Source organism: Onychostoma macrolepis, chromosome 16 (genome assembly GCF_012432095.1).
Source record: "Onychostoma macrolepis isolate SWU-2019 chromosome 16, ASM1243209v1, whole genome shotgun sequence".
NCBI lineage: Eukaryota > Metazoa > Chordata > Actinopteri > Cypriniformes > Cyprinidae > Onychostoma > Onychostoma macrolepis.
The window spans coordinates 2,543,449-2,570,706 of NC_081170.1; the positions used below are offsets into that span (position 1 = coordinate 2,543,449).

At 33.8% G+C, this 27,258-nt stretch overlaps 2 protein-coding genes across 4 annotated transcripts in view; one reads left to right on the forward strand and one right to left on the reverse strand.

The window, feature by feature from the left end:
* Positions 1–13: 13 nt before the first annotated feature.
* On the reverse strand, positions 14–9,811 carry cep72 (centrosomal protein 72). Of its 2 annotated transcripts, none has more exons than XM_058746837.1 (14): positions 9,685–9,811; positions 9,481–9,608; positions 8,339–8,531; positions 8,123–8,237; positions 7,349–7,521; positions 7,083–7,156; positions 6,573–6,606; positions 6,331–6,447; positions 6,027–6,160; positions 5,859–5,952; positions 5,605–5,783; positions 3,818–3,944; positions 3,649–3,736; positions 14–3,577 (listed from the first exon to the last, which is right to left on the reverse strand). In XM_058746837.1, the coding sequence occupies exons 1-14, from the start codon at positions 9,785–9,787 to the stop codon at positions 3,517–3,519; spliced, it is 1,620 nt and encodes a 539-aa protein (XP_058602820.1). In that variant the 5' UTR covers positions 9,788–9,811; the 3' UTR covers positions 14–3,516. The 2 variants fall into 2 exon arrangements, with proteins under 2 accessions (XP_058602820.1, XP_058602821.1); XM_058746838.1 differs by having other exon boundaries at positions 9,481–9,581; positions 9,685–9,779.
* A 153-nt stretch (positions 9,812–9,964) lies between these two features.
* spire1b (spire-type actin nucleation factor 1b) overlaps positions 9,965–27,258 on the forward strand; it is a 31,543-nt gene continuing 14,249 nt past the window's right edge. For both annotated transcript variants that reach the window (XM_058747893.1, XM_058747894.1), the window contains exons 1-9: positions 9,965–10,113; positions 11,591–11,885; positions 14,835–14,866; positions 19,331–19,570; positions 21,212–21,337; positions 24,003–24,077; positions 25,514–25,678; positions 26,687–26,773; positions 26,918–27,047. In XM_058747893.1, coding sequence (XP_058603876.1) covers positions 10,081–10,113; positions 11,591–11,885; positions 14,835–14,866; positions 19,331–19,570; positions 21,212–21,337; positions 24,003–24,077; positions 25,514–25,678; positions 26,687–26,773; positions 26,918–27,047 — 1,183 coding nt within the window. In that variant the 5' untranslated portion in view covers positions 9,965–10,080. The remainder of the gene's footprint in view (positions 10,114–11,590; positions 11,886–14,834; positions 14,867–19,330; positions 19,571–21,211; positions 21,338–24,002; positions 24,078–25,513; positions 25,679–26,686; positions 26,774–26,917; positions 27,048–27,258) is intronic.

Here is a 27,258-nt window from a genome sequence, read left to right on the forward strand (position 1 = left end):
ATAAAAACATCACGATAATCCACACCACTCCAGTCCATCAGTTAACATCTTGAGACAAAAGAAACAAATCCATCATTTTCACTGGAGGAAGTGTTATTATAGATTATGGACTCGTATTTGAGTTAAAAACGTCTTGATGATGGATTTGTTTCTGACAAACATTTGTCTTCTCAAGATGTTACCTGATGGACTGGAGTGGTGTGGATTATTGTGATGTCTTTATCAGCTGTTTAGACTCTCATTCTGACGGCACCCATTCACTGCAGAGCATCCATTGCTGAGACACTGATGCAGAGACACATTTCTACAAACCTGATGAAGAAAAAAACTCATCCACATCTTGGATGACCTGAGGGTGATGATATTTTCTGCAAAATAAATTTTATTTTGTTTAACTAATGCAAAAAAACTGACTTGATAATCGTTTGGTTCTGCTTCCCCGTCTCATTTACTTAAAAAAAAAAAAAACCTACTGATTTTGTTTGCATTTCATATATATATATATATATATATATATATATATATATATATATATTTTTTTTTTTTAAAACATCCAGATGCAAAAGTCCAACCATCATAACTTATTGTTTGATGCATAAAGAACTGATCGCTGGTGCTCAAGATTGTATATCTAGTAGTTTGGTCGATGTTTTTTTGTATTGATGGCATAACTATGTATTTCTAATGCTTCTAATGGCATAATATGAAACACTGCCTGTGTGTTTTAACTGTGGAATGATTAACTATAATATGTGAAAAGAAACACCATCAGCAAAAGTTCAGGATTTGCTCTGATCACAATATCTGACCCAACGCATCATGCGTTATACCTCAATACGGACAGAATATTTTCAAACACGGCTGACCGTCCTTACAAGACTCCTCTGTGCATATGAGCTAAAAACTTTGGCCAAACATGACAAAAACAAATAGTTGGCTGAGGTTTCTAATGATTTTAACACGTATAATCAGACCCACACAGAATCTGCAGCGCTGAATTGCATGTTCGTTTATGAAATACTTTGGCTAATCTGATTATCCTACTCTAAGCTTTATTATTAGCTCATTTTACCATATTAAAATCCATTATGCAGCATTGAAAATGCGATTAAGCCTGCATATTGTGTCTGGGCCTGTTTATTAGCAATAGATCAAGCTGCAAATGAAATATTAAAAGGTATTTTGTATTCTGCTGTGGTTTTAGTTTGAAAAGCACTGTTGTTATATTTAACATGTCATATCGAGGCACTTTGCTGTTTTTTTTTTCGTACGTGCAGTGTTTCTGCCTACAGAACAATGTTTACAAGAGAAGTGGCATGCTGTAACTAACGCCGGCATGATATACGTCTAAATGAATACATTCCCTTTACCATGACCAGTGTTCGGATTTATTTATAAACGCACTGCCATCTGAACACGCTGGACGAGATCCAACCTTCAGGGTTCCCACACTTCAGTGGCTTTCCGTGAGATTTCCAGTCGCTTGTGAATACTACATTACTAGACATTTTAAAAAAAGAATCATTCCGATTCTTTAATGAATCATTCAAGCTGATTTGTGAACCACTGACTCACTCAAAAGAAATCAGGCCACTTATGGCTTGCAAACAAGTTTTACTCGATGCAAGCACAATATTTAGTTTATTTGTGACCCTGGACCACAAAACCAGTCTTAAGTGTAAATTTTTTGAAATTGAGATTTATACATCATCTGAATAAATAAGCTTTCCATTGATTTATGGTTTGTTAGGATCGGACAATATTTGACTGAGATACAACTATTTAAAAATCTGGAGTCTGAAGGTGCAAAAAAATCTAAATATTGAGAAAATCACCTTTAAAGTTGTCCAAATGAAGTTCTTAGCAATGCATATTACTAATCAAAAATTAAGTTTTGATATGTTTACAGTAAGAAATTTACAAAATATCTTCATGGAACATGATCTTTACTTAATATCCTAATTTTTGGCATAAAAGAAAAATTTATAATTTTGACCCATACAATGTATTTTTGGCTATTGCTACAAATATACCCCAGCGACTTAAGACTGCTTTTGTGCTCCAGGGTCACATTTAATATTTTAAAACGGTGCATTACTAGTAAAATCTATATTCATTATATGCATTTTAAGACCTTCCAAATCTGGAAAACACAAATGTAGAATTCCATAACATTTTTTATGTGATAAACTGATTTGTGAATCACTGATTCATTTAAAAAAAAAAAAAAAAAGACTCAAAAGAATGATTCACTCCCAATTAAGTTTTACTTGAGCCAATAGAGCACATTTTTAAAAGAACTTTTTAAAATGTTATGATTTTTCCAGATTTGAAAATCACATATTTTGAACTCCCTGATATTTATGTGACGGTGGGAACCCTGAACTTTGCAATAGACGATATTGTCCATGTCTAGGGAGCGAAGAAGGGAGGAGTGAGAGTGTACAGACATATTCTTCTACAAAACATCTATTTTCAGATAAGAATAGTGGCTACGGATCATAAATGTCAAGCTCTCCCGCAGAAAGTGACTCTCATTTATGATAACAAACCATAAATAAGTATATATGTTGTTGTATTTAACATATGATTTTAATGTTTTGTGTGCGTAATGCCAAATACTGTTAACCATCTGTTTTGAGGAACAATACTGTCTTATTTTTTAAAATGTTTTTTAATGTTCTGCAGTATCCTGATATGCATGCCATATGGTGATGGTAAAGCGATTTTAACGTGTCAATGTTTTGTAGCATCGTATTGAATAAAAAAAACTGCCTGGTTCTTCTTTATTTCCAACGCACATGAAGACTCGAGCGACTGTGTTCTGCAGTAGAGGAGATCGGGGCTAGTTGTCACATGGAAGCTTTTTTCTGGATTTGAGACTTTTCCAGGGTTTCTGCGGGTTTTATGAAGGTCAATTTAATAAGACATATTTCAGACCAATTATTAAGACCTAAATCAAAGGCTTTCATAAATCAAGATACATCGAGAAGCAAAATAAGATACAAATATTTCAAAATGAAGTTTATAATTATTTGTTAACTCAATTTCTCAGAAAACAAGATTTCAACTATGTTAGTTTTGCATTTCAAGTAAATGTATCTTGGTTTAAGGATGTTTAAATATTTGTGTTGGAAAACCATTTTTTGCAGGGCATGTGACAATTAATGCCACGACTTCATGAATATATGATTTAAGACTTTTTAAGGCCTTAATTTGTGGAAGGGCAAATTTAGACTATTTAGGATGCACAGAAATCCTGTTTAAGGTCTGTCTGAAATGTAAACTACCCTGGTTGAACAAACCCAACAAGCAAATTTGCACAACTTCAAGATATGCATGTGTGATTGATTCTCAGATGTAGAAATAAACAGAAGCCATACTGCTTTAGAGAGTGTATATAAAACAAAAGGCATTTACATTGGAGGTACAACTGTATATACCACCTTTAAAGGACAGATTTATAATAAATTCAAACTAGCTGTCTATTGGAGGAACGTTCTTCATTTGCAGCAGTCAGTTCATCAGAGCCTCTTCCAGCTGCTGCAGCAAACGCTCGTTTCTGGCAATCAAAGACCTGCAAAAAAGACTAAATCAACTCAAACGTCTGTTATATCTGTGTAGCATTTGGATCGTCCTGACACAGACCTGTAGCTCTCCTGTGGCTCACTTGCTCCGTTTCCCTCCTGAATTGTGTGTTTTTTCATGTTTAACTCCCCAGGGACCGTCTGCTGTCCTAAAAACCCACCAGCACAAACATTAATAACCTGTTTTATTTCAACGACTTGAAAAGTTGTCAAAGTATCGAGACACTGACCTCTATCCTGTGTGTTTGGCACCTTCTTCAGCCGAGACGCCAGCAGCTTGTTTTCTGCTTTGATCAGCTGTTTCTGTAAAGACACGTTCTCCTCCAGCACATTCTTCATCTGTTCATTAAGGGTTTGCTGTATTAAAGACAACAGCAGACGTCACTGCCAACGCATTTAACTTCTCTGTGTGACGTACGAAAGAGAAAAAGCTCTTGTTGCCATTTACTTCCAAAGGAAAAAAAGGGTCAAAAGGACAAAAAAAACAAAAGGGCTGCATTTGCACAAAAGACAGGTTTGATGCAGTTTTTTTTAGACTTGCAAAACTATTTTTGTGTACTTGCGTACATGCATCCCCAAACTGGCCATATATGGAGCTAACAATGCCTAGTGTTACTATGCATGAGCTCATTTGCATATATACATTTACATTACATTTAGCAGACGCTTTTATCCAAAATCAACAAAAGAGCAATGATATGCAAGTACTATTACAAGTTTCAGCTTAACACAGTACATGTAGCAAGTTTTTGTTATTTTATAATAAATGAAAAGACAACACAGAATAGAGCAAGCTAGTGTTAGAGGCCTTTTTTGTTAATTGTGTAATAAATAAAAAGAAACCAGATAGAATACATAAAGATTAGAGAAGCTAGTGTTAGAAGCTAGCTAGTTAGTTTTAGTGCAAGTCTAAAAGGGGCAAGTTTACATATAATATAATATAATATTATAAAGGGGCATATAATTTTCATACACTTTTTCAAATATTCCATATAAGTTTTTATAAATCCTGATATGCAACAGTGTTGGTGAAAGTTACTTTTAAAAGCAATGCATTATAATGTTGTGTTACTCAATAAAAAGTAACTATGGAAAGTAATGCGTTATGTCATCTGGGTTGGGCTTGCTTATTTGCCTTTAATAACAAAAAAACCCAAAGTTTTATTTTCATCAATGGTAAAGGCCTTTTTACACCAAAAGTGAAATGAACAAGCCTCAGGCTGAAGGATTCGAGGACAGGAGCGCTGCCAGTCAATAAATGAGAAAACAAAGTAACTTGCATTACTTGTTTGAAAAAGTAACACTGATATTTCATTGTACATTGAAAAGTAATGTTTTACTTCACTAGTTACTTGAAAAAAGTAATCTGATTATGTACTCCAACACTGCATTTCAATGGCTATTTTGTGCATATATGTGACCCTGGACCACAAAACCAGTCATAAGTGTCAATTTTTCCGAAATTGAGATTTATACATCATCTGAAAGCTGAATAAATAAGATTTCCATTGATGTATGGTTTGTTAGGATCGGATGATATTTGGCTGAGATGCAACTAATTGAAAATCTGGAATCTGAGGGTGCAAAAAAATCAAAATGCTGAGAAAATCGCCTTTAAAGTTGTCCAAATGAAGTTCTTAGCAATGAATATTACTAATCAAAAATTAAGTTCTAATATATTTATGGAAGGAAATTTACTAAATATCTTCACTGAACATGATCTTTACATTTTTGCCATAAAACAAAAACCAATAATTTTGACCAATGTATTTTTGACTATTGCTACAAATATACCCCAGCGACTTGAGACTGGTTTTGTGCTCCAGGGTCACATATAATGTTTATACATTAAGATTAGATACATTAAGACTATGATAGCTTTTTGTGCCATATTCACTGATTTCTCCTGAAAATTTGGAATATGGCGCACAAATCCTACGGACATCATTCACTGGGCTTTTCTTAACGTGCTAATAATGACCTAGCTCAAAGATTGATTTGATTGAAATGATCTTACGATGGACTCTTGCGCCTGCTGAAGCTGGAGTTTGAGACCTTCAGTCTCAGACCGATGCTGATTTTCCTGTAATTCAGTCCGTGTTTTCAAGGCTTTGAGCATCTCTTTCAGAGTTTGTATCTCCTGTTCTCCTCCCACGACGTCCTGCTCCATCATGCTGAGGATCTGAACCATCTTCACTGGATAGAAAGCACTGGATTAGCGAGACTAGTTCACTAGTTATGGATTGCTCCGTTATGCAGAGAATCACTTACTGAGGAGCGTCCTGTTTTGTTGATTCTCCGTCTTCCCAGACCAGAGCTCCTCCATCATGCTGAGGAGCAGCTCCATGGGCTTCCTGTAGGCTCCCTAAAAAGCATGCAATCTGATAAATAAGTTGATTTTTAAAGCTGTTTGTGTTTGAGGAGTTGCAGCCTACAAACCTTTTGTGGTTTGCGTTTTCTCTCTGATGCCGATGAGGTTGCTGTGATCTGGTAGGTTAATCTGGGAGGATGCAGGACTGGATTTGCTCTGTCCTGAAGCTGGTTTCTCCATTTAAGGGCTGTGCAATCATCCTCTGCAACAACAACAACAAAAAAGTGCATTATTTTTATTTACATTTATGCATTTGGCAGACACTTTATTTAACAATTTGTTACAGACACAACAATATTTGTAATATGCATGGTTTATGAGACAGCTAGATTCAAATTAATTCATAAAGTGACCAGACTAGTACTGAAGTACCGTGCGAATCGAACCGCATGTCTGTAGGATGTGGTGTAAAGACGCTCTCTCCTCGAACCGTAGCGTGAGTCAGACTCCGGCTCTCAAACGTCACTCTCTGAGAACCAGCAGGAGCCTCTAATAACGTCAATCAGAAAAACACAATCATTCCACAGCAGTACTGAGTGGATATCAGGTTGAAGGTAGAAATAAGAGAAATGTCGCCCCTTGTGGACAGACGTGGAATAACAAAAAATATTCACCTTTTTTATAATCCGAGCTCTTGGGAACTGACTCCTACATGACAGACAATTAATAAAACATTAATTGTGTGAAAATATATGTATATAACTAATGACATAATTAACTAGTAATGTAATAAAGCATAATAAATATAACAATATTAATATGCACATAAGTTCTCATGAGAGCACCTGGAGATTTGGATTGATGCTCACTCTGCACATAGTGTGCACCATTAAATATAACTAGAAAAAATAAAATAATTATTAATATAAATATTGCACTTTATTTGATTTTTTTAAATAAAATAACAAAATAGTAAATAAAGTGCAATAATGCTGTTATATTTTAAAATAATAAGTGAGTGTTAAGTAAAATTATATATATTTTTTTTATTGTACACTTAAAAATACAATGCTAATATTTAAATTTAATTTTTTTATTTCTTATATGAATTTTCATCATTTTCAAACCTAAAATCAGAAAGCTTTTTGAATGAATTTATATAATGAATGAATAGATTGACGCACCTTATTTTGTTTTGGCAACCTTTCACACTCCGGATCATTGATTAAATGTATGATATCTGTTTCGGAAGGATTTTCTAAATACAAAAAAGAAAAAAAGACATAGATAATATGTACACAAACATTAAAGTGTAATATCTGTCATATATTATTAAATATGGTACAGACATGTTATGCGTTTATCTGTGTGGCTGGGTGATATATTTAATATTAGCCATGTATGTAATATATAGTGTTTGAGTCAGAGATGATCATGCAGTGTGTTTTACCCTGTAACAGACGAGGGCTGCGCTCGTTCTCGAAGCGGACGGAGAGAGTTTCAGGTCTCTTGCTATTCCAGGTCTTTCTAGAAACATCATTAAGCGCAGCTTCCTCGTTCCCTTCGAGAAGCGAGAGCATCTTCATCATCTTCTGCATCGCTTTTATTCTCAGCTCACTACTGCTGCAAAACAATAATAATAATAATCAATGACCTCTGAAAACTGTGTGTGACTTCAATTACGAGGTCAATTTAGTTTTATTTATTTATATACTATCATATTATTTAATAATAAAATAAATCAGCTTTTATTTTGATATGCTCAGTTCAGTTTTAGTAAAATTCCATTTGAATTCATTTAATTCTTTTATCAATCAGTCAATCAAACTAATTATGCAGCACTTTTCCAAACAAATCAATGCAGCTCAAAGTGCTTTACAGGAAAGCGACACTAAAAATAGAATAATAAATAAAAATAGAATATAAAGATAACATTTAAAAAGTTTAAAATAGACAATCAATAATGATAAAAGCAAAACCATATGAGACATTACAGGAGAGCCAGTGTTTTTAATTAGACTTAAAACTTGCAATATTATTTTTTTTCCGATCTACATATTTTATTTCAAGTTGCCAAGGCAACATTTCTCATTTTTAAAGTTTTTCTATGTTTTTAAAGTCTAAATTTGTAATCTGATATTTACATTTCATTTTATTTCAACTAACAAAACCAATTTTTAATAGTTTTAGTTAGCAATAACAACAGTGCTCATAGGATCGTTACCTGCACGGTGTGTCTTGTATTAAGGCATGTTTCTTATGATTAGTGTCTAGATTTGCCTCTGATGAGAGATGCATGAGAGCCGCCTTTCTTTCTCTGTCTCGCACTGGACAGTCATCTGCAATAGAGGGAACATAAGAAACATTTTCACACTCAAAACACTGATTTGTTTGATCATCGCAGCAACAGAGAGAAAGAGAGAGAAGACGGATGATGCACCGAGCTTGCGGAGTTTGGTCATTGCGTGGACCAGGTACAAACGGTAGTGCGGGTGTTTCTTGACCACAGGATTGAGCCGCAAGTCCAGTTCCTTCAGATTCTGCAGCTTGTGCAGAGAAAAGATGTCCTGCAGAGACGCCAGTCTGTTATAGTACAGATTCAGTCTCTCCAGCATCTCCAAATGCTCAACCCCCTACAAACATCACAGCAGTGTAAGTCTACAGATGTACAGTCAATTAGATATATATATATATATATATATATATATATATTGTTTTATTTGCATACTCACATTTGAGTATACGAGTAAAACATCTACTCACTTTATAATATGCATTGTCCGAGTCATGTTAATAAATTAATAAGTAAGAAAGGTATTGTAAAATATAACCTATGATAAAAGCAAACAAATAATTGATTCTATGAACTGTTAATAAATAAGAAAGTTGTTATAAAGCAAATAGATAATTTATTCGGTAAACTATGTTAATAAATTAATAAATAAAGTTTTTTATAAAATATAACCTACGACAAAAGTAAATAGATAATTTATTCGGTAAACAGTTAATAAATTAATAAATAAAGTTTTTATAAAATACAACCTACGACATAAGCAAATAGATAATTGATTCTGTAAACTATGTTAATAAATGAATAAATAAGAAAGTTTTTATGAAATATAACCTACGACAAAAGCAAATAGATAATTTATTCGGTAAACTATGTTAATAAATTAATAAATAAGACAGTTTTTATAAAATACAACCTACGACAAAAGCAAATAAATAACTGATTCTGTAAACTACGTTAATAAATTAATAAATAAGACAGTTTTTATAAAATACAACCTACGACAAAAGCAAATAAATAACTGATTCTGTAAACTACGTTAATAAATTAATAAATAAGACAGTTTTTATAAAATACAACCTACGACAAAAGCAAATAAATAACTGATTCTGTAAACTACGTTAATAAATTAATAAATAAGAAAATATAACCTACGACAAAAGCAAATAAATAATTGATTCTGTAAACTACGTTAATAAATTAATAAATAAGAAAGTTTTTATAAAATATAAACTACGACAAAAGCAAATAAATAACTGATTCTGTAAAGTATATTCATATTTATTTTTCACCTGAACTGTGACCAGCGCATTATGCGAGAGATCCAGTGACTTCAGACGCACGAAGTTCTTCAGGGATGCTCCTAAATGACAGATTTTCCCTTCATATGTTCCTGGAAGAGTCAACGATCGGACATCCGCTGCGATAAATGATTAAAACTACCGGTTAATCAAATAATGCCTATATGATATATATAACTATATAAAGTGTTTTACCTAAACAGCTGTGCTGAAGGTTGAGTTTTTCTCTGATCCACTGCTCTGTTATGGTCAAACCGTCTACCGCCATTGTTTTGAAGCTGGAATTCAGAAGGCGCATGCGCACAACTATGATAGGCTTATGAATATTAATTACGCAAGGTGACGCAGGCGCGTCTGATTCGCTGAAAACAAGACGTTGGCGAGTCAGTTGGTGAATTAGCCAATCAAACTTTGGTAACGGCTTAGCTCATGAATATTAATTACGTAAGTGTGTTTGAACGTTCGGTTACGTTTGGTTACCGAGCAACAGCGACAGTACTGGTGTATTTACGATTAATCTGTCAACACAGGAGAGGAGGACGCTGTCAAACTACACCAGAAATATATTTCATCAAATGACAGCTTGAAGTTATGGAAATATTCCTTAAACAAATCTTGAAACAGGTAAAGCGCTCAAATAAGGAAGTATGTAAAGAAATGTTTGCGTATCGCCCTCTGGTGGCAAATCAACGCCACCTCAGGCCACAGATTTATTTTTTTCCTCCAAAACAAATCACATATGACTGCGGTCATCATTAAAAAAAAAAAATCATAATTCCAGCCACATCCGTAGAAAGAAAGAAAAAATCAGTTTTCGGTCTATGATGAATATGAGATATGACATCTGTGATGCCCACAGACAGCAAAATGCTTTCAAAACAACTGAATGTGAGCATGTGTTATATAAATACATTATAGAATTGGATTTAAAATAACTGATATGTAATTTGATTGTCAAAACGGTGTGAAATTTCAAAGAATATAAAACATTTGGCTTGCGAGTTATTCTTGATGTCATACTGATATTTTTCCACAAGGGGGCGCTTATGCGCTCAGAGCACAGAATCCTCATTGAGCCGCATTCAATTCTCAGGACGTTTTATATATAACTGGAGATGTTTATACTCTAAAAATTATAACCGTATAAATGTATTATGTATACGTTTTTTTTAACCTGACATAAAACCTGACAGCGATTTCTATAAATGTATTTAGTAAAAACACGTAACTGTTATCACAAACCACTCTGATTGGTCCATTCTGGCCAGCGCTGAGAAAAGTAACAAGCAACACGTGACATCGCACTGCTTTAAAATAAATAAAATAGTCATTTAGCAGACGCTTTTATCAAAAGCGAATTAAATGAGAACAATAGAAGCAATCAAAATCATTAAAAGAGCAATAAAATGTAAGTGCTGTGGCAAATCTCAGTCAGCCTAGGCTACGCAAGGTTTTTATTTTTTACATAATTACATAAAAAGAAAACAAGTAGATAGAATAAAAAAAGAATAGGGAACGCTAGTGTTAGAAAGTCTTTTTTTAAATAAACAAAACAAAAAACAAGTAAAAAAAAAAAAAATAGAAAAAGAACAGAGAATGCTAATAAGAGGATCATTTTTCATAATAAATAAAAAGAAAACAAATTGATAAAATAGAGGTAGAATAGAGAGTGGTCAAATGAAGATTAAGAATAAAATTTAAAATTTAAATAATTAAAATGTAAAACTTGAGTAATAATTGAATATACTTAATAGATTATTTTATTGCATCGTGATTATACGTGTATCATAATTTTATTTAAAAAAAAATTAAATGCGCTGATAGCTTCGATATGCAAAGTAGATCATTTTATACTTTGATAAACACATATAAAGATATTTTTTTTGCATTTAATTTCAAACGTAATCTCCATTATTTTTATATCGTAGAGTAAGTTTTTCAAATAAGCCCCGCCTACTTTTAGATCCTCGCTAGACGTAGCTTGCCGTTCTTCGCGTTTCTGATGCAGAATCAGCACTGAGCATCATCAGCATCATCAGCATCACACCGAGCGCAGGTGCTTGATCTCCAGCTCTCCTCTCCTCTCCTCTCTGCTGGATAGGATGAGACGATGGCTCGCAGGAGAGATGAAGATGATGATGATGACGGACACAGGCTGATAGAGGAGGAGGACGATGATGATGCGCGTCCCATCATGGACAGAAAGAATGAGGACCATCTGTCCCTGGACGAGATTTTACATCTCTACAAGCAGCCCATCAACGAGGAGCAGGCGTGGGCTGTGTGTTACCAGTGCTGTCGCTCTTTTCTGGAGGATTCTGCTGGGACCGGAGGAGCGGGACATGTCAGGGTTTATAAAGACGGATCGGTGCGGTTTCATTCCGGAGACAGATCAGGTGACAAATCAACACCTTCCGCGTCCATTACACACACATCGGCATGTGCATTTCCATACATAGGCCTAATAGGTGGTAACTGTCATGGATTTGGGTGCAAATGTTTTGAAACAGCTTAGTTGCATTTATGTGTTTACTGTGTACAAGTATTGCATGCATCATCTTATGTGCAAGAATTAGATGTTAAATGCTGTGCATTTGTGTCATGGTCCTAATATCTTGTATTTCACATTGTGTGCATTGTATGTTTTTGACAGCACTGATGTATTATGTAACACGTGAGATTGTGAAATAGGCCTTTATTAGCAGGCCATCAGTGCACTAAATTGAGTACCGAGTCTAAAATAAACACAAGGCAGCATAAATGAAGCATAAAAGCATTGGAAGTGCTCACGGTCACCGTTGTTTACAGTTTTAGATGCTCTCTGATGCACAGAGGGATGCACATGCTGATAAACACTGTACAGCTCCTGATCAGGGCCTGTGCTGGACAGAAATTGCATATTCATAATGCTTTTGTGTGTGAAATGTTATTTCAGTACAGGTTCAAATGAAATATGTCTGCTATTTCCGCTCGGTGTGTGAGTTTATCGACATTATGTACTAATATTACCCAGAAGCCCATGATATTTGGTAACCTATTTAGGATTAGGGTATTTAGGGTATGTGTAAAATCTGTCAAAGTTATGATAGTTAACTAAAGCTAAAACCACAAAAAAAAAACAAAAAAATGTATAATTTAAATAAAATAAACATTAACTGAAATAAAGTAACATAAAAAACTTGAAAACGTATTAAGTTTATTTTATTTCAGCTAGTTGCCAATTAGTGTTATTCTAGTATTGAAATACTAGTTTTATTTAATATTTTAATTAATTTAATAAAATAAAATAATTTATTTAATTTTCATTGCAATTTCAGTTTTTTGTGTGTTTTGGTCATTTTTAATTTTTATTTTGTTTTTATTAATTTTTATTTCAGTTTTAGTTATTTTATTGCATCAAGTTAAACTACATGAAAAATGTTGCCTTGTGAGTTAGCTGAAATAAAATAATTAAGAGTAAAGTAGTTGTTTTTAAAGTAGTTTTTTTTTCCAAAAAAAAAAAAAAGGTTTTTGTATGGTTTTAGTTAACTATAGTAACCCTGTTGCCCAGGCATCATTTCTCATTTTCATTTAGTTCAAACTAAAATAACCCAAATAAATGTACAAAAAGCAATTAAAACTGAAATAAAAATTAATTTAAAAAATTTATATGCATATTTAAAATCTAAAAAATGACAAAATGCACAACAAAATTACTAAAATGTTAACTAAAATGAAAATATAAAAAGAAAAAAACAATTAAAAATATTAATAGGAACTATAATAGTACCTCTGTATCTAATAGTAATAATACTAAAATAACACTGGTCTAAAACTGACCTGCTAGGTACCCGTGTTGAGTGGAGAATGAAGTTAAAATCTTTTTAGTTCGTGCCCAATTAAAGGCCTTGCTATATCCCTAATGCTTTAATCGTCTCACGTGCTGAAGTGCTGCTGATAATAATGAAATGTGCTCACTGTGCAGCTTATCCACAGTTTAGACGATTGAGAGATTTATTACAGATGGATTTAACTGATGCCTTTCCAGAGGATGATTTCATTGCTCAGGAGACTAAATGGAGTTTGCAGTTATGTGTCGTCAGATGTTTCACCTATAGGAGAATAATTCGGTAGTTGTCGTACAGTAAGAGTATAGAGATATAAAATGAATGTGGAGCAGCACAGATCATTTGATGACAAATGCATGAGTTAGCATTGAGATTTGTGACTTTTCATTGCAGACTTTGCAGATCTCTGAGATATTCCCAGAGGAGAGGTGCTCACTTTGCTTTTTAATAAACGCCACTGTCATTGCTTTCTCGCATGAGACATGCTGTCAAGATCGATATGTCTTGCAGCTTCCAGGCAGAGTTGTTGCTTTGTCAAAAGTGCCGGTGGTGAACATGTTCCTCATTCGCTGTCGACTTTGCCTTGTCCTGCTGCAAAAAATACTCTGAGATTAAGTGGATTTCAGAATTGTCATGTGTTTTTGTAAACTGAAAATTTCTCACTCTCAGGCCATCAGAGACGTAGATGAGTTTGTTTCTTCATCAGATTTGGAGAAATGTGTCGCTGCATCAGTGTCTCAGCAATGGATGCTCTGCAGTGAATGGGTGCCGTCAGAATGAGAGTCCAAACAGCTGATAAAATCATCACCATAATCCACACCACTCCAGTCCATCAGTTAACATCTGGAGAAGACAAAAGCTGAAACAAATCCAGCATTAAGGCGTTTTAAACTAAAATCTGAGCCCATAATCCATAATAATGCTTCCTCCAGTGAAAAGTGGTCTGGTCTGAATCAGGAGAGAAATCTGCGCAGATCAAGCAGCGTTTATAAACTAAAACAGTCCAAAACGAAGCTCTAAACAAATGTGTGGCTGGATTTTGATGTGAGAGACAACAGAAGATGGACTTTTTCACTGGAGGATGCGTTATTATGGACTCGGATTTTAGTTAAAAACGTCTTGATGGATTTGTTTCAGCTTTTGTCTTCTCCAGATGTTAACTGATGGACTGGAGTGCTGTGGATGCTTTTATCAGCTGTTTGGACTCTCATTCTGACGGCACCCATTCACTGCAGAGCATCCATTGCTGAGACACTGATGCAATGACAAATCCAATGAAGAAACAAACTGAGGGTGAGTACATTTTCAGTAAATGTTCATTTTTGGGTGAACTATTCCTTTGATAGTTGTCAGATGCATAAAGATTATCTGCGTCCCGTTTGCAGCCGTCAGTGTGTTTTATGTAAGAACAAACAGCGCTGCGGATTGTACAGTCAGTTACATAAGAGATGTGTAGTGAGCGTGTAAGCTGTCGTCTGAGTTCTGCTTCTGCATTCATTCTCTTGTGTTCTCCCACAGGTGTGTGTAATCCCAGCCGATCCTCCACACAGGTGAGTGATGCGCAGTAACGCCACGGCTCACTCCTCATGACAGCATCTGTGAATGAGCAGAAACGTGTTTATTAGTTCAGTCTTGAAATGGATCTGTAACATGTGGAAATTCTTAACTCCTTTTAAGTGTTTCCAGCTGCTGCTAGTGGTTGCTGGGGTGTTGTTATACAGTTGTTAAAGAGTTTGATATAGTTTTTATTAATATTTTTGAATTAGTTTTTATTTTAACATTTTCAGTTTTTGTATTAATTTAAGTTTAATTTCTAGAAAATTTGTATTGTGCTTTTGTCAATTTTATTTTTTTAGTATTGCTTTTTAGGTTTAATTTATATTTAGTTCCATTTTAGATAGCTTAGTAATTTTGCCTAAATTAATTTAGGATTTTCATCGTAATATTTATTTTATTTTAGCTTAACAAAATTAACCAAGTTTTTTTTTTTTTTTTTTTTTTTTTAGTTTTAGATTTTATTAATTCCCAGGTAGTAATTTTAGTGCTTTAAATTAAATAGAAATGTTGCATAAAAAACTTTTATGTTTTATTTTATTATTTCAAGTAATACATTTTATTATTATTATTATTATTATTATTGCTTTTCAAGTTTCTTTTTTTTTTCAGTTTTAGTTTTGGTTTAGGTTTAAATTTTATTTATTTATGAAAATAATTAAAAAATTTTCATGTAATATTTATATTTTATTTTATATCAGCTTTATTTCAATTAACAGATGTTTTTAATAGTTAAATAGTGAATAAGCAGCTCTATTACCACATTACCTCCTGCAGCTTAGAGACGTTTGCAGCCCATCTGTGTTCTTCAGATGTGAGCTTTCAGCACCAGGTCATGTTTTCTGCTCTCTCTGGTCTCTCGGCCGGCTTGTCACTCCACAAGTTCATTAATTTGATGTTGGCAGCTGGTGACATTTTAAAGGCCAATTAGAGACATATAGACCCGACGGATCACTGTTTGCATCCCAAGCATCTTTGACCTTCCAGGTTTATGATGTGTTCAGTAGATCGACTAGAGCTGACTGCGTGACGGACTTGAGTATTTTTTATATGTGCACGTAACTCAGCTCAACTTAATTCAGTCGCTGTGATTCAATGGCTGATGCTTGTCATGATATAGTACTTTTTGCAGGACATTCATCAAATAAATGTGGCAATGAGCATATTTGTGAATTAAATAATTTACTAAAGAAAGGTGCTTAATCTCAATTTATTTAAAAGTTTCTTTTGCTCACCAAGGCTGTGTTTATTTGATCAAAAATACAGTAAAAAAACTGTACAAATATTATTACAATTTAAAAGAACTGTTTTCTATGTGAATATATGTTCAAATGTAATTTATTCCTGTTATAAAAACTGAATTTTCAGCATTATTACTCCTTCAGTGTAAATCATTCTAATGTGCTGAATTATATAAATTATATTTTAAAATGCAGTCAAACTTGTGACCAGTAGTGTATATATGTGACCCTGGAGCACAAAACCAGTCAAAATTATCGATTTTTCTTTTATGCCAAAAATCATTAGGATATTAAGTAAAGATCATGTTCCATGAAGATATTTAGTAAATTTCTTACCGTAAATGTATCAAAATGTAATTTTTGATTAGTAATATGCATTGCTAAGAACTTCATTTGAACAACTTTAAAGGCGATTTTCTCAATATTTTGATTTTTTTGCACCCTCAGATTCCAGATTTTCAAATAGTTGTATCTCAGTCAAATATTGTCCGATCCTAACAAACCATACATCAATGGAAAACTTATTTATTCAGCTTTCAGATGATGCATAAATCAATTTTGAAAAATTGACACTTAAGACTGGTTTTGTCATCCAGGGTCACATATCAATCATTCAATAGTCCAGCAAACATATGTCCATTTGGATGTAGTTTAGGCTCAGTGCTCTTATGTAATGTGAATAATTGTGACTTTAATGTAGTTTTATCAGTAAGTGTCCCTGACAGAAGCAGAGACAGGTCTAGCACTGCATGCTGGTGTATAAGGACACAAACACCCCCGTCTTATGTGCATATGAGACTTCAGTCTATAGTCAAATCCCTGTTAAGCAGCTTTCTCTGACAGACAGCAAGAAGTGTTCAGAGTTTTGTGCAAGGCTTTTAATATCAAACTGCACTAGACGTCCACAAGCAGAACAGTGTATTCTGCTGGGTTTTCTGTGTTCGGTTGCTCTTTATTTCACTCAGACAGTCTCTTTCTGTGTTAGTAGTCCAGAGTAATCTGCAGACTGGACTGGACTAAGTTATTTGACATCCATCAGACACATGAACTACATGCAGTTCCCATATTCCACTCACTCTTTGCTTTTGGTTATTATCTTTTTTTTAGACAGAGCATCAGCTGCTCTTCATTACCTCGGTCTTGATGATTTTCTTTATGAGATTCTCAGGGTTAATGATCGCTTTCTAAACTGAAGCTGTTATTACAGTGATTGTTTTTGTGGATGTAACGGGCTGCTGGACATCGCAGTGAATGAGTCTGTTGTCCACTTCACTGCAGGCTCCTGCATTCTGGATGAAATTCTTCTTAAGAATCTGTTGGTAAACTGTTGGGGTCTGATTAACATCACAAAGAGTAACAAAGCACTCTTTATGACTGGACGGACCCCGGGATGGAAGTTGCATATGAGTTTTGATCACAGGCCATCTAAGGGCAAAAGATTTTATTATTAACCATGTGGAAAGATGCTTAAACTCTGAATAAAATACAGGAAGGAACATCTTATTATATTATAAACCAGTGTAAAGACCATTTTATTTGCTCATTGGTATATGTGCACAATAATGATCAAATACTCCATCAGAACTGTACATCTCTCTTGTGATAGCTAGTATTGAACCATTTTAATGAATAATTCCAATTCATTTTGCATACACATGCATTGCATTTTTTTAAAGAAATTAATACTTGTTTTATTCAGCAAAAATGTATTAAATTGATGAAAAGTGGATCATGTGACACTGGCTGCAGACTGGAGTAATGATGCTGAAAATTCAGCTTTGATCACAGGAATAAATTATATTTTACAATATATTCACACACAAAGCAGCTATTTTAAATTGTAATAATATTTCAAAATTTTACTGTATTTTTGATCAAATAAATGCAGCCTTGGTGAGCAGAAGACAAAATCTTTTTAACAGGAGTGTGTGTGTTTGTGTGACTTTTAAATGTTTTTATTGCATATTAGAAAATAAACAATAAGTCAAATGCAAATGTAACTGCTTGGAAAGGAAATGAGGACCAGCTTGTTTGTACATTAAATAGCCTAACAATGTAACTAACGGTCATTCAGTAATGTGACCGAATAGATCTCATCTCTATATCCTGTTATCTTAGTGGTTCTCTACTGGTCCGTCACAGCCCAAAAAATGGGTCACAGGACTGTTCTGATTTTCCGCTCGTATAAGCGAGAAGAAAATATCTTTTGACGATGTCAAAGGTTGTGTGTCCAGTCAAACTCGACAGTATTTTGACTCCAGTTTGATTGTAATGTAATGTGAACTCTTTTTCAAAAACCTTGAACAAAGCTGCACAATGTAAAAGAACATACAACCCAAGATTATTTTGAACACAGGTTACAGGTTTGGGTTCTGAAGTAAAGTCAGGACACACTATGTATAAGTGTGATATAAGAAACCAAACCCTTTTAAGGTTTTGTTGACGCCTTACAGCCATTTACAGGTGTTTTAACAGGCCTTACACAATATAAGCAGACTAGTTTCACCATATCAGGTCTCAGAGGAAGTTTCACTGCATCAGCCTCAGGAGTGACTGAAAGAAAAACCTGAAGCCTGCTGTTGTTGGAGGCATTAAGGTTTTTGTGGCACGAAATGTGTTAAGTGTATTTGATGATCTTATGTAAAAAAAAAAAAAAAAAAAAAATTCACTAAGAAAGGCTTTACGGTTTAGTTTGGTGCATCTGTGTCCCTATTTGAGTATTAAGTGCACTTCTCAAGAAGTCAAACTCATTCCAGTGCACCAAAATCCTTGAATCTAGTGCACTAGAGTTCCCAAAATTCACCAACTTTTCACTGTATTTACCAGAAATATTGTCAAGATATTTTAAGTTATATTCTCTAACACAAGCTTTAAAGGGGTAGTTCACCCAAAAATGAAAATTCTGTCATTGTTTACTCACCCTCACGTCATACCGAATCTTAATGAATTTTTTTCAGCTGTTGGACACAAACGAAGATATTTTGAGGAATGTTGACAACCAAAGAGTTGATGGTAGCCGTTACTTTCCATAGAATGGAAAAAAATACTAAGCAAGTCAATGGTTACCATCAACTGTTTGGTTACCAACAATGGGTGAACTATCTCTTTAATTTCTCTTGCAAGTAATTATATCTAGTTTGAAGCACATTCAGATATTTTTAGTGAAAAACAACACTTTATTTTGCAGTTAATGTGCCTTTGGGTTGTGTTTGTGTGCAGGTGATTGAGTCTCTGGGCATTATGATCTATAAGGCTCTGGATTACGGGCTGAAGGAGAGCGAGGAGCGAGAGCTGAGTCCGCCGCTCGAGCAGCTCATAGACCTCATGACCAACGTGGCCGACACAGAGAGCGACTTCTGCGCCGATGAAGGCTACGCCGCCACTGAGGAAGACGAGGATGACCGCGAGGGGTATCCCGCCCACCCCTGCCGTATCCGCGGCTACCGGGACATCATCAAGGTATCATAGGCTTTTATAGTAACTGACTGTAGACATTGTGCAACAGTGATGTCACATGACTGGCTGCAACTAACAACTACTGTGATAATCACTTAATCTGACAATTGTTATCTTTAAATAATTTATTAATCAGATATTCAGTGCTGTCCTTGTGCAAATTCAATGTGCAAAATGAAGTTGATTTAATATCAGCATATTTCTGATTTCTGAAGGATCATGTGACACTGAAGACTGGAGTAATGATGCTGAAAATTCAGCTTCGCATCACAGAAATATATTATATTTTATGATATATTCTTATAGAAAACAGTTATTTTAAATTCTAAAAATATTTCAAAATTATTTTTGATTAAAACAAAATGCAGCCATAAGAAAATCATAATTATTCCAAACTTTTGCATGTTTGTGTGTGCCAAAACTGGTTTAAAATATTAATGTTAAAATAACAGTCACAGTCGCAACAGGCAAACTTTTTAAATAAAGGAAAGTTCCATAAAAGATTTAAAGTGTCAGTTGATTCAATATCAGCAATGATTTCTGAAGGATCATGTGACACTGAAGACTGGAGTAATGATGCTGAAAATTCAAGCTTGAGTTATTCTCATAAAAAACTCAAATTTCACAATTTTACTGTTATTATTTTTGATCAAATAAATGCAGCTTTGGTGAGCAGAAGAGACTTGTTTCAAAAACATTAAAGAATCTTAGTTATTCCAAAGTTTTGTGTGTTTGTGTAAAAATAGTTTAAAATATTAATGTTACAATATAACATAATTTTAAAAAATCAGAGTCGTAACAGCAGAACTTTTTAAATAAACGAAAGTTCATAAAAGATTTCAAATGTCAGGTGGTTAATATAAAACATAAATTTGCCATTCATGTCATGGCGATTTAATTTAACATTTAATCGCTTGCTGTTATGCATAATAAAAATGCATAATAATAAACTTTTTCTCAAGGTCCATTATGTATGTGTTTTCTTTACTTTAATGTGCCTTTACTAATCACTGACTGAAACTGTATCCCACAATGCAGTGCACTCAAGCTCTCAGTGTGGGCTGAGCTATTTTTCTCTGGTACACACGCTTTCATTCACAGGCTATTTTTTTGTGATCTGTTGATCACAGTGTGAGCGTTTATGAGTGTGTGTTTAAGTGCCGTGTTGATGTTTCTGTCGCACTAATGGGCTGCAGACGGACGTTCTGCTGCCAGGATGAAGCCAAGAGTGACTCACCGCACACCTTCTGTCCATTTATTTCATCCATGACAAATTCGTATGCCACGCTACAGATCAATGTGTCTCCTCTTGACCTGTTCAAAACATGTTTATTCCCAACATGGATATCTATGTGATGAATAATTTACCATGAACTTCTTTTATAGTGTGAAACTGAATGTACACTCTCAGAAATAAAGGTACAAAAGCTGTCACTGGGGCGGTACCTTTTCAAAAGGTACATGTTTGTACCTAAAGGGTCCATTTTGGTACCTTAAAGGTACATATTAGTACTTAAAGTGTACATATTCGAACCTAATAGGTACAAAAGTGTACCTTTTGAAAATGTACCGCTCCAGTGACAGCTTTTGTACCTTTATTTCTGAGAGTGTAGCTGAATGAATTGCTCTCTTCTCTGTCTGTAGCTGTGCACCCTTCACCTGCCCACGCCGGCCGATGCGCCCAATCACTACCAGGCCGTGTGTCGAGCTCTGTACACCGAGACCAAAGAGCTCCGCACCTTCCTGGAGAAGATCCAGAGCGCCAAAGAGGTGAGAGCAGATCCACAGCTTAGACTTCAGCCCAAAATCAAGCTAAATTCTTATTTATGTGTTCCTGAGATTCATCCCGTTCTCCTCCCAGTAGATTTACATATTTATGTCTGAGGCAGTGCTATTTTAGTATTATTTATATACTACGATTTTTATGAATATTTTGAATTCACTTTTATTTTATTTTGTAGTATTTGTTTTGTAATTTAGTTTTATTTTATTTTTAAATATTACTATATAGGTTTAATTTCTTTTTGTTTCAGTTCAGTTTTAGTTTGTATTTATTTCCAGTTAGTAATTTTAGTCTAATATTTACATCAGTATTATTTTAGTAGAATTTATATTCTGTTATAGTTTTGTTAATATTTTGAATTAGGTGTTATTTTTATATTTTCTGTTTTCATTTTCATTTTCATTCATTCTTAATTAGTTTTTATTTCCAGTTAGTAATTTTAGTTTTTAATTTATTATTCTTTTTCATTTTAAAGTTTTAATAATTTAATTGTGTTTTTATTAGATTTTTTTAATATATCTATTTAGTTTCTATTAAGTTTCAATTCTTAGTTTTAGTTAATTTAGCACTTCAACTAAACAGAAATGAGAATTGGCATTGGCAACCAGCCGAAATAAAATAAGTTTAAATTTTTAAATATTTATTTCATTTAAGTAGTAAAAAAATGTATGGTTTATTTTATTTAATTTCAGCTTCATTTCTATTTGTAAAAATGTTTTTAATAATTAAAAAAATATATACTGTATATTTTATTATTGATAACATCCCTGATCTGTGGTTTGACATTTTTGCTCATAAGATTATTTATGATTGAATAAATGCAATGATGTCATATGTGGAAGAGGGTCGCAGCTGGTTTTACTGCTGGCTTGACCTTAGATGTTATGGTGACATTTCCATGTTTCCTTTGATTGTGCCCTTTATAATATGTTAGCCAAATAACATGGCTTATATAAAACTGTACTAGGGAAACAAAAAACCCAGACCTGGGAGAGATGGAAATGTATTTTATCTCATTTGTCTCCGTTGATCTCATTTCACATGAAAAAGGGTGTTTGCCTAGAAGTCTTAAAGGCACAGCAGCAAAAACGGCCTGAGAGAGGATGGACAGTGATCATGAAAAACAAAATTACAGCTGTTCTTGTTGCAAGAAACCTTGACTAACATTATATGTGGACTGTAAGAAAAAGTCTGATTCCTAATTGTTTATATTTGTGCTGTCAAACGATTAACCGCATCCAAAATAAAAGTTTTTGTTTGCATAATATATGTGTGTGTTCTGTGTATATTTATTATGTATATATAAATACACACACATGCATGTATATATTTCAGAAAAATATGTTATGTTTATATATTAAATATATTTATTTATAATATAAATTATATGAATATAAATATAGACATGTAAATATTTTCAAAATATATACTGTACAAATATAAACAATTAGGAATCAGACTTTTTCTTACAGTCCACATATAATGTTAGTCAAGGTTTCTTATTTAATAATATGCAATTAATTCTTGCATATTATGCAAACAAAATTTTTTATTTTGGATGCGATTAATCGCGATTAATCGTTTGACAGCACTAGTTTATATGCTTTGGACTATAATATATATATATATATATATATATATATGTATAAATATACATACACATATATCATCCTCTACTGTTGTGTCTCTACAGCACCTCTTTATGGGGTTTTGAGTGTAAGATGAGACAAGCCACTCCACCTTCACAAACCGTCTCCCTCAGTGCTCGTTCCCATGAGGGTTTACTGTTACCGCACTGTAAAGCCTTTTATTTCCAAACTAAATAATGACGCCACTGTTTGGGCTCAGCTGCAAGGGGAAATGACTTAAGATAAAATGACAAAACTAAACATGCATGACAACTGAATACGAGGAGGTTCTGTTGTCCTGTTCTTTGTGTTAATCAAAGTAAATCAGTGAAACATCACAGTTATCATAGCAAAAAAAATAAAAAAAATGTCATTACTCTGATTATAATTCGTTACTCTGAAAACTCATAAACAGAAAACAGATTTATTTCTATTTCAGTTTTAGTTTATTTATTATTTCCTGTTAGTAATTTCAATGTTATACTATTTATATCAGTTATTTTAGTATTGTCGATATGCTATTGTATTTTTTGTTAATATTTTGAATTATATTTGACTTTTATATGTTCAAATTTTCTGGGAAATTACTTAAAATGACAAAACTAAACATGCATGACAAGTGAATATGAGGAAGTTCTGTTGTCCTGTGCTAAAACAGTGGAAAATCACAGTTATTATAGCAAAAAAATTACTTTATTTATCTCACCTTCATAAACAGAAAACAAATTTGCATGTGCAAAAGGCATTAATTGTCAGGAAAATAATGTCAAAATGTGAAAAAAAAAATTCTTTATGCAAAATGTAATTTCCTGTTTGTTTGTTTTTTTTGATTTTGTGATGAAATAAGACCTGCACATGTTCTTGATAGCTTTGGTGAGATTCATCTAATTGTCGGGTGTAATAATAGACTTGGTCACATGCAGCAGCGGCAATGAAATACTGTACTGCCGCATCTATAGATTCTAGAGGATTCTGCTCGACTCAGCTGCTCTCTGAAATGTTGTGTCTCACTCTGATTGGACAGAATCTGCGAAAGATGGAGGGCGACACTGTTGACGAACCTAGCAGGGAGCTAAACGAGCTGCAGAATGCTGATTGGGTAAGTGACCTGCCATTCAAAGAACGGAGACATTTGATTGGCTCTATTTGTTCCCCATCCAATTTAGTTTAAAAGACAAGTAATATTCATAAATACTAGCGATTTGACTGCACTGACATATCAGATGATGAGAACAAAACTTGAACTGAGCTGGATAATGACACTATTCTCTTCTGTTGAGCTGCTTTACAGCTGAACTGAGTGTGCTTCATAATTGAACGTTGCAACATTGACAACTGAAATGAGCTGAATAATGACACATTGTCTTCTGCAGAGCGGATTTGATGAATTTTGCAACATTATCTGTTATTTTCCTGTTTATTACTGTGAAGCTGCTTTGAAACAATCTGTGAACAATCTGTGTCACATTATATATATATATATATATATACGTGACTTGATCTGAGCTGCTATCCACATTATAAACAGTTGATGCATTTATTTTTATTTCTCCAATGTAATTCAAGGAGAAGCATCTGAGATGATCCCAGTTAACGGGGAACTATCTGGCAAGGTTCTCTCAAAGTTATGAACAAACGTTCTTTCAAAGAACATTCATTCAAAGTTATTTGGTCTTTAATAATGTTCTCAAAATATTGGCACAAAAACGTATACATTAATAGAACTTTTTTCTGAAATATTTGTTTGTGTTATGTTTTTTTAAATGTTACTGGTTGTTTTAGAACGTTGAGAACATTCAAATGTAACGTTCCCATAATGTTTGCAAAATGATTGAATGGAATGTTCACTTAATGGTCCCTTATAGTTTTTAAAACACTTAAAATACTAGTTAATTTAACATCAAAAATAATGTTTTCATTGCGTAATGGGTACATTTGCAAAAATTCTTAGAACACATTTTTGCTAGCTGGGATGTTGATACTTAAATAGAAACATAAATGTGACCCTGGAGCACAAAACCAGTCTTAAGTCGCTGGGGTATATTTGTAGCAATAGCCAAAAATACATTGTATGGGTCAAAATTATTTTTCTTTTATGCCAAAAATCATTAGGATATTAAGTAAAGATCATGTCCCATAAAGATATTTTGTACATTTTCTACCGTAAATATATCAAAACTTCATTTTTGATTAGTAATATGCATTGCTAAGAACTTCATTTGGACAACTTTAAAGGTGATTTTCTCAATATTTAGATTTTTTTGCACCCTATTTTCAAATAGTTCTAATATCCTAACAAACCATACATCAATGGAAAACTTATTTATTCAGCTTTCAGATGAAGTATAAATCTCAATTTTTAAAAATTTACCCATGTGCCTGGTTTTGTGGTCCAGGGTCACAAATGAGAATGATCCTTTTTATCATGTTCATGCATTCCCTGGGAATATTATGATAGGTATTATGTTGAAAATGCCCTGGAACGTTCTGGAAAAGTCTGTCTAACGCATTGGCGCTCTTGTGTGCTGCGGTCAGGCGTGGTTCTGGGTGCAGGTGATGCGAGATCTGAGGAACGGCGTGAAGCTGAAGAAGGTGCAGGAGCGGCAGTATAACCCGCTGCCGATCGAGTTCCAGCTCACACCGTACGAGATGCTTATGGATGACATCCGCTCCAAACGCTACAAGCTACGCAAGGTCATGGTGAGCTTCCCTGGTGGATCTATTTAGAACCATCTGAAGACTTTATTTCAATCTCAACCAATTAATTTGTAAGAACATATTTCATTTACATTACATTTGCATTTATGCATTTGGCCACTTTATCCAAAGTTGCATTCAAGGTGTGCATTTTGCTAAGTTCATGCATTCCCACAGCCTCATGTCTTGCTCTACTTTTTGAGCAACAAAAACATTGGGTAAAATGGGTTTGTGGGATCAAATTCGTTTGATGCATGTAACCTACACATTAACTTAATAATCAAAGATCCAAAAAACATTTTTGGACGTTGCATTCAAAACAAATTGCCAAATATCTATCGCTTGTTCATGTTAAACTATATATAAACTATATTAATAGACAGTGGCTGCAATTATAACGGGGTTAATGATGTTTGCACCAAAAATGAGTCTCTTCTACACTGTAAAAAATTATGTGAGATTTGCATGAAAAATATGGCTGCATGATTTTAGGGTTAAACAAATTTACAGTAAAAAAGCTATATTTCATTAACTGATATATTGTTAATCTATTTTGTACCTGTATAATATACCATTAACCACCGTAATAATAAATAAATACTAGTATATAATAAATACTAATGTATAAAGCAAATACAAAACACCATCATGGTAACACACAACACTAAAATAATTTAATATACATCAATAAAACAACATAAGACAATGTACATAAAAACAAAAACTAAAAAGAAACATGATTGTTTAAACAAAATACAAAATGTACGTTTTTTCACTGTGAATTATAAGACGACTGTTCTTTTTTGCCTCCAAAATCTGTACATTTACCAGTGTTTTATGTAAAAGTACATGAAATGTCCTATGAGATCTATTGCAGTTTTGCATCATATATAATAAGGGAACTTGCCGTTAAAACAGGTTTTTAACCGTAACATTTTTACAGTCTTTGTGGTTAAAAAAAAAATTACATGAATTATTATACATGCATGTGTCTGTCTCTTTCTCTCTCAGGTGAATGGAGATATTCCTCCAAAGTTAAAGAAGAGCGCTCATGAGGTTATTCTGGAGTTTATCAGGTCCAGACCCCCTCTCAACCCCGTGAGTGCTGTTTATTCACTTCATACACACTTAAGAGGGAGTTCACTGAGGCTGAATTGCATGCACTGATTTGCATGTGCTGTCTGCGGTGCTTTAGTGCATGATTCTTGTGACTCATGCAACGATATGTTTGTGTGATTTCAGGTGGCGGCACGTAAACTCAAACCGCAGGCTCAACATCCACCCAGCCTGCATGAGCGCATTCTGGAGGAGATCAAATCAGAGAGGAAGCTGAGGCCCGTGTCGCCTGATATGATCCGTAGAAGTCGATTTGGTGAGACTTTAACACACACACATGCCTACAGAACTATACAGGGTTCCTACGCGGTTTGGAAATGTATGGAAAAGTATGGAATTTGATTTAAGTCGTTTCCAGGTCTGGAAAGTATGGGGGGAAAAAGCAGAATATGGAAAAACATTAGTTTTTTATAATAGAAAATTAAGAATTTAATGAAAATGCGTTTATCATACAAGAAGTGTGTTTT

Excerpts from the sequence above, each read along its gene's own strand:
- cep72 (XM_058746837.1), bottom strand. The coding sequence starts at position 9,787 with ATGCGCCTTCTGAATTCCAGCTTCAAAACAATGGCGGTAGACGGTTTG. Across the intron at positions 7,157-7,348 it reads CAGCCCTCGTCTGTTACAGG|AAAATCCTTCCGAAACAGAT; the intron begins GTAAAACACACT and ends TTTTGTATTTAG. Across the intron at positions 6,607-7,082 it reads GGTTGCCAAAACAAAATAAG|GAGTCAGTTCCCAAGAGCTC; the intron begins GTGCGTCAATCT and ends TCTGTCATGTAG.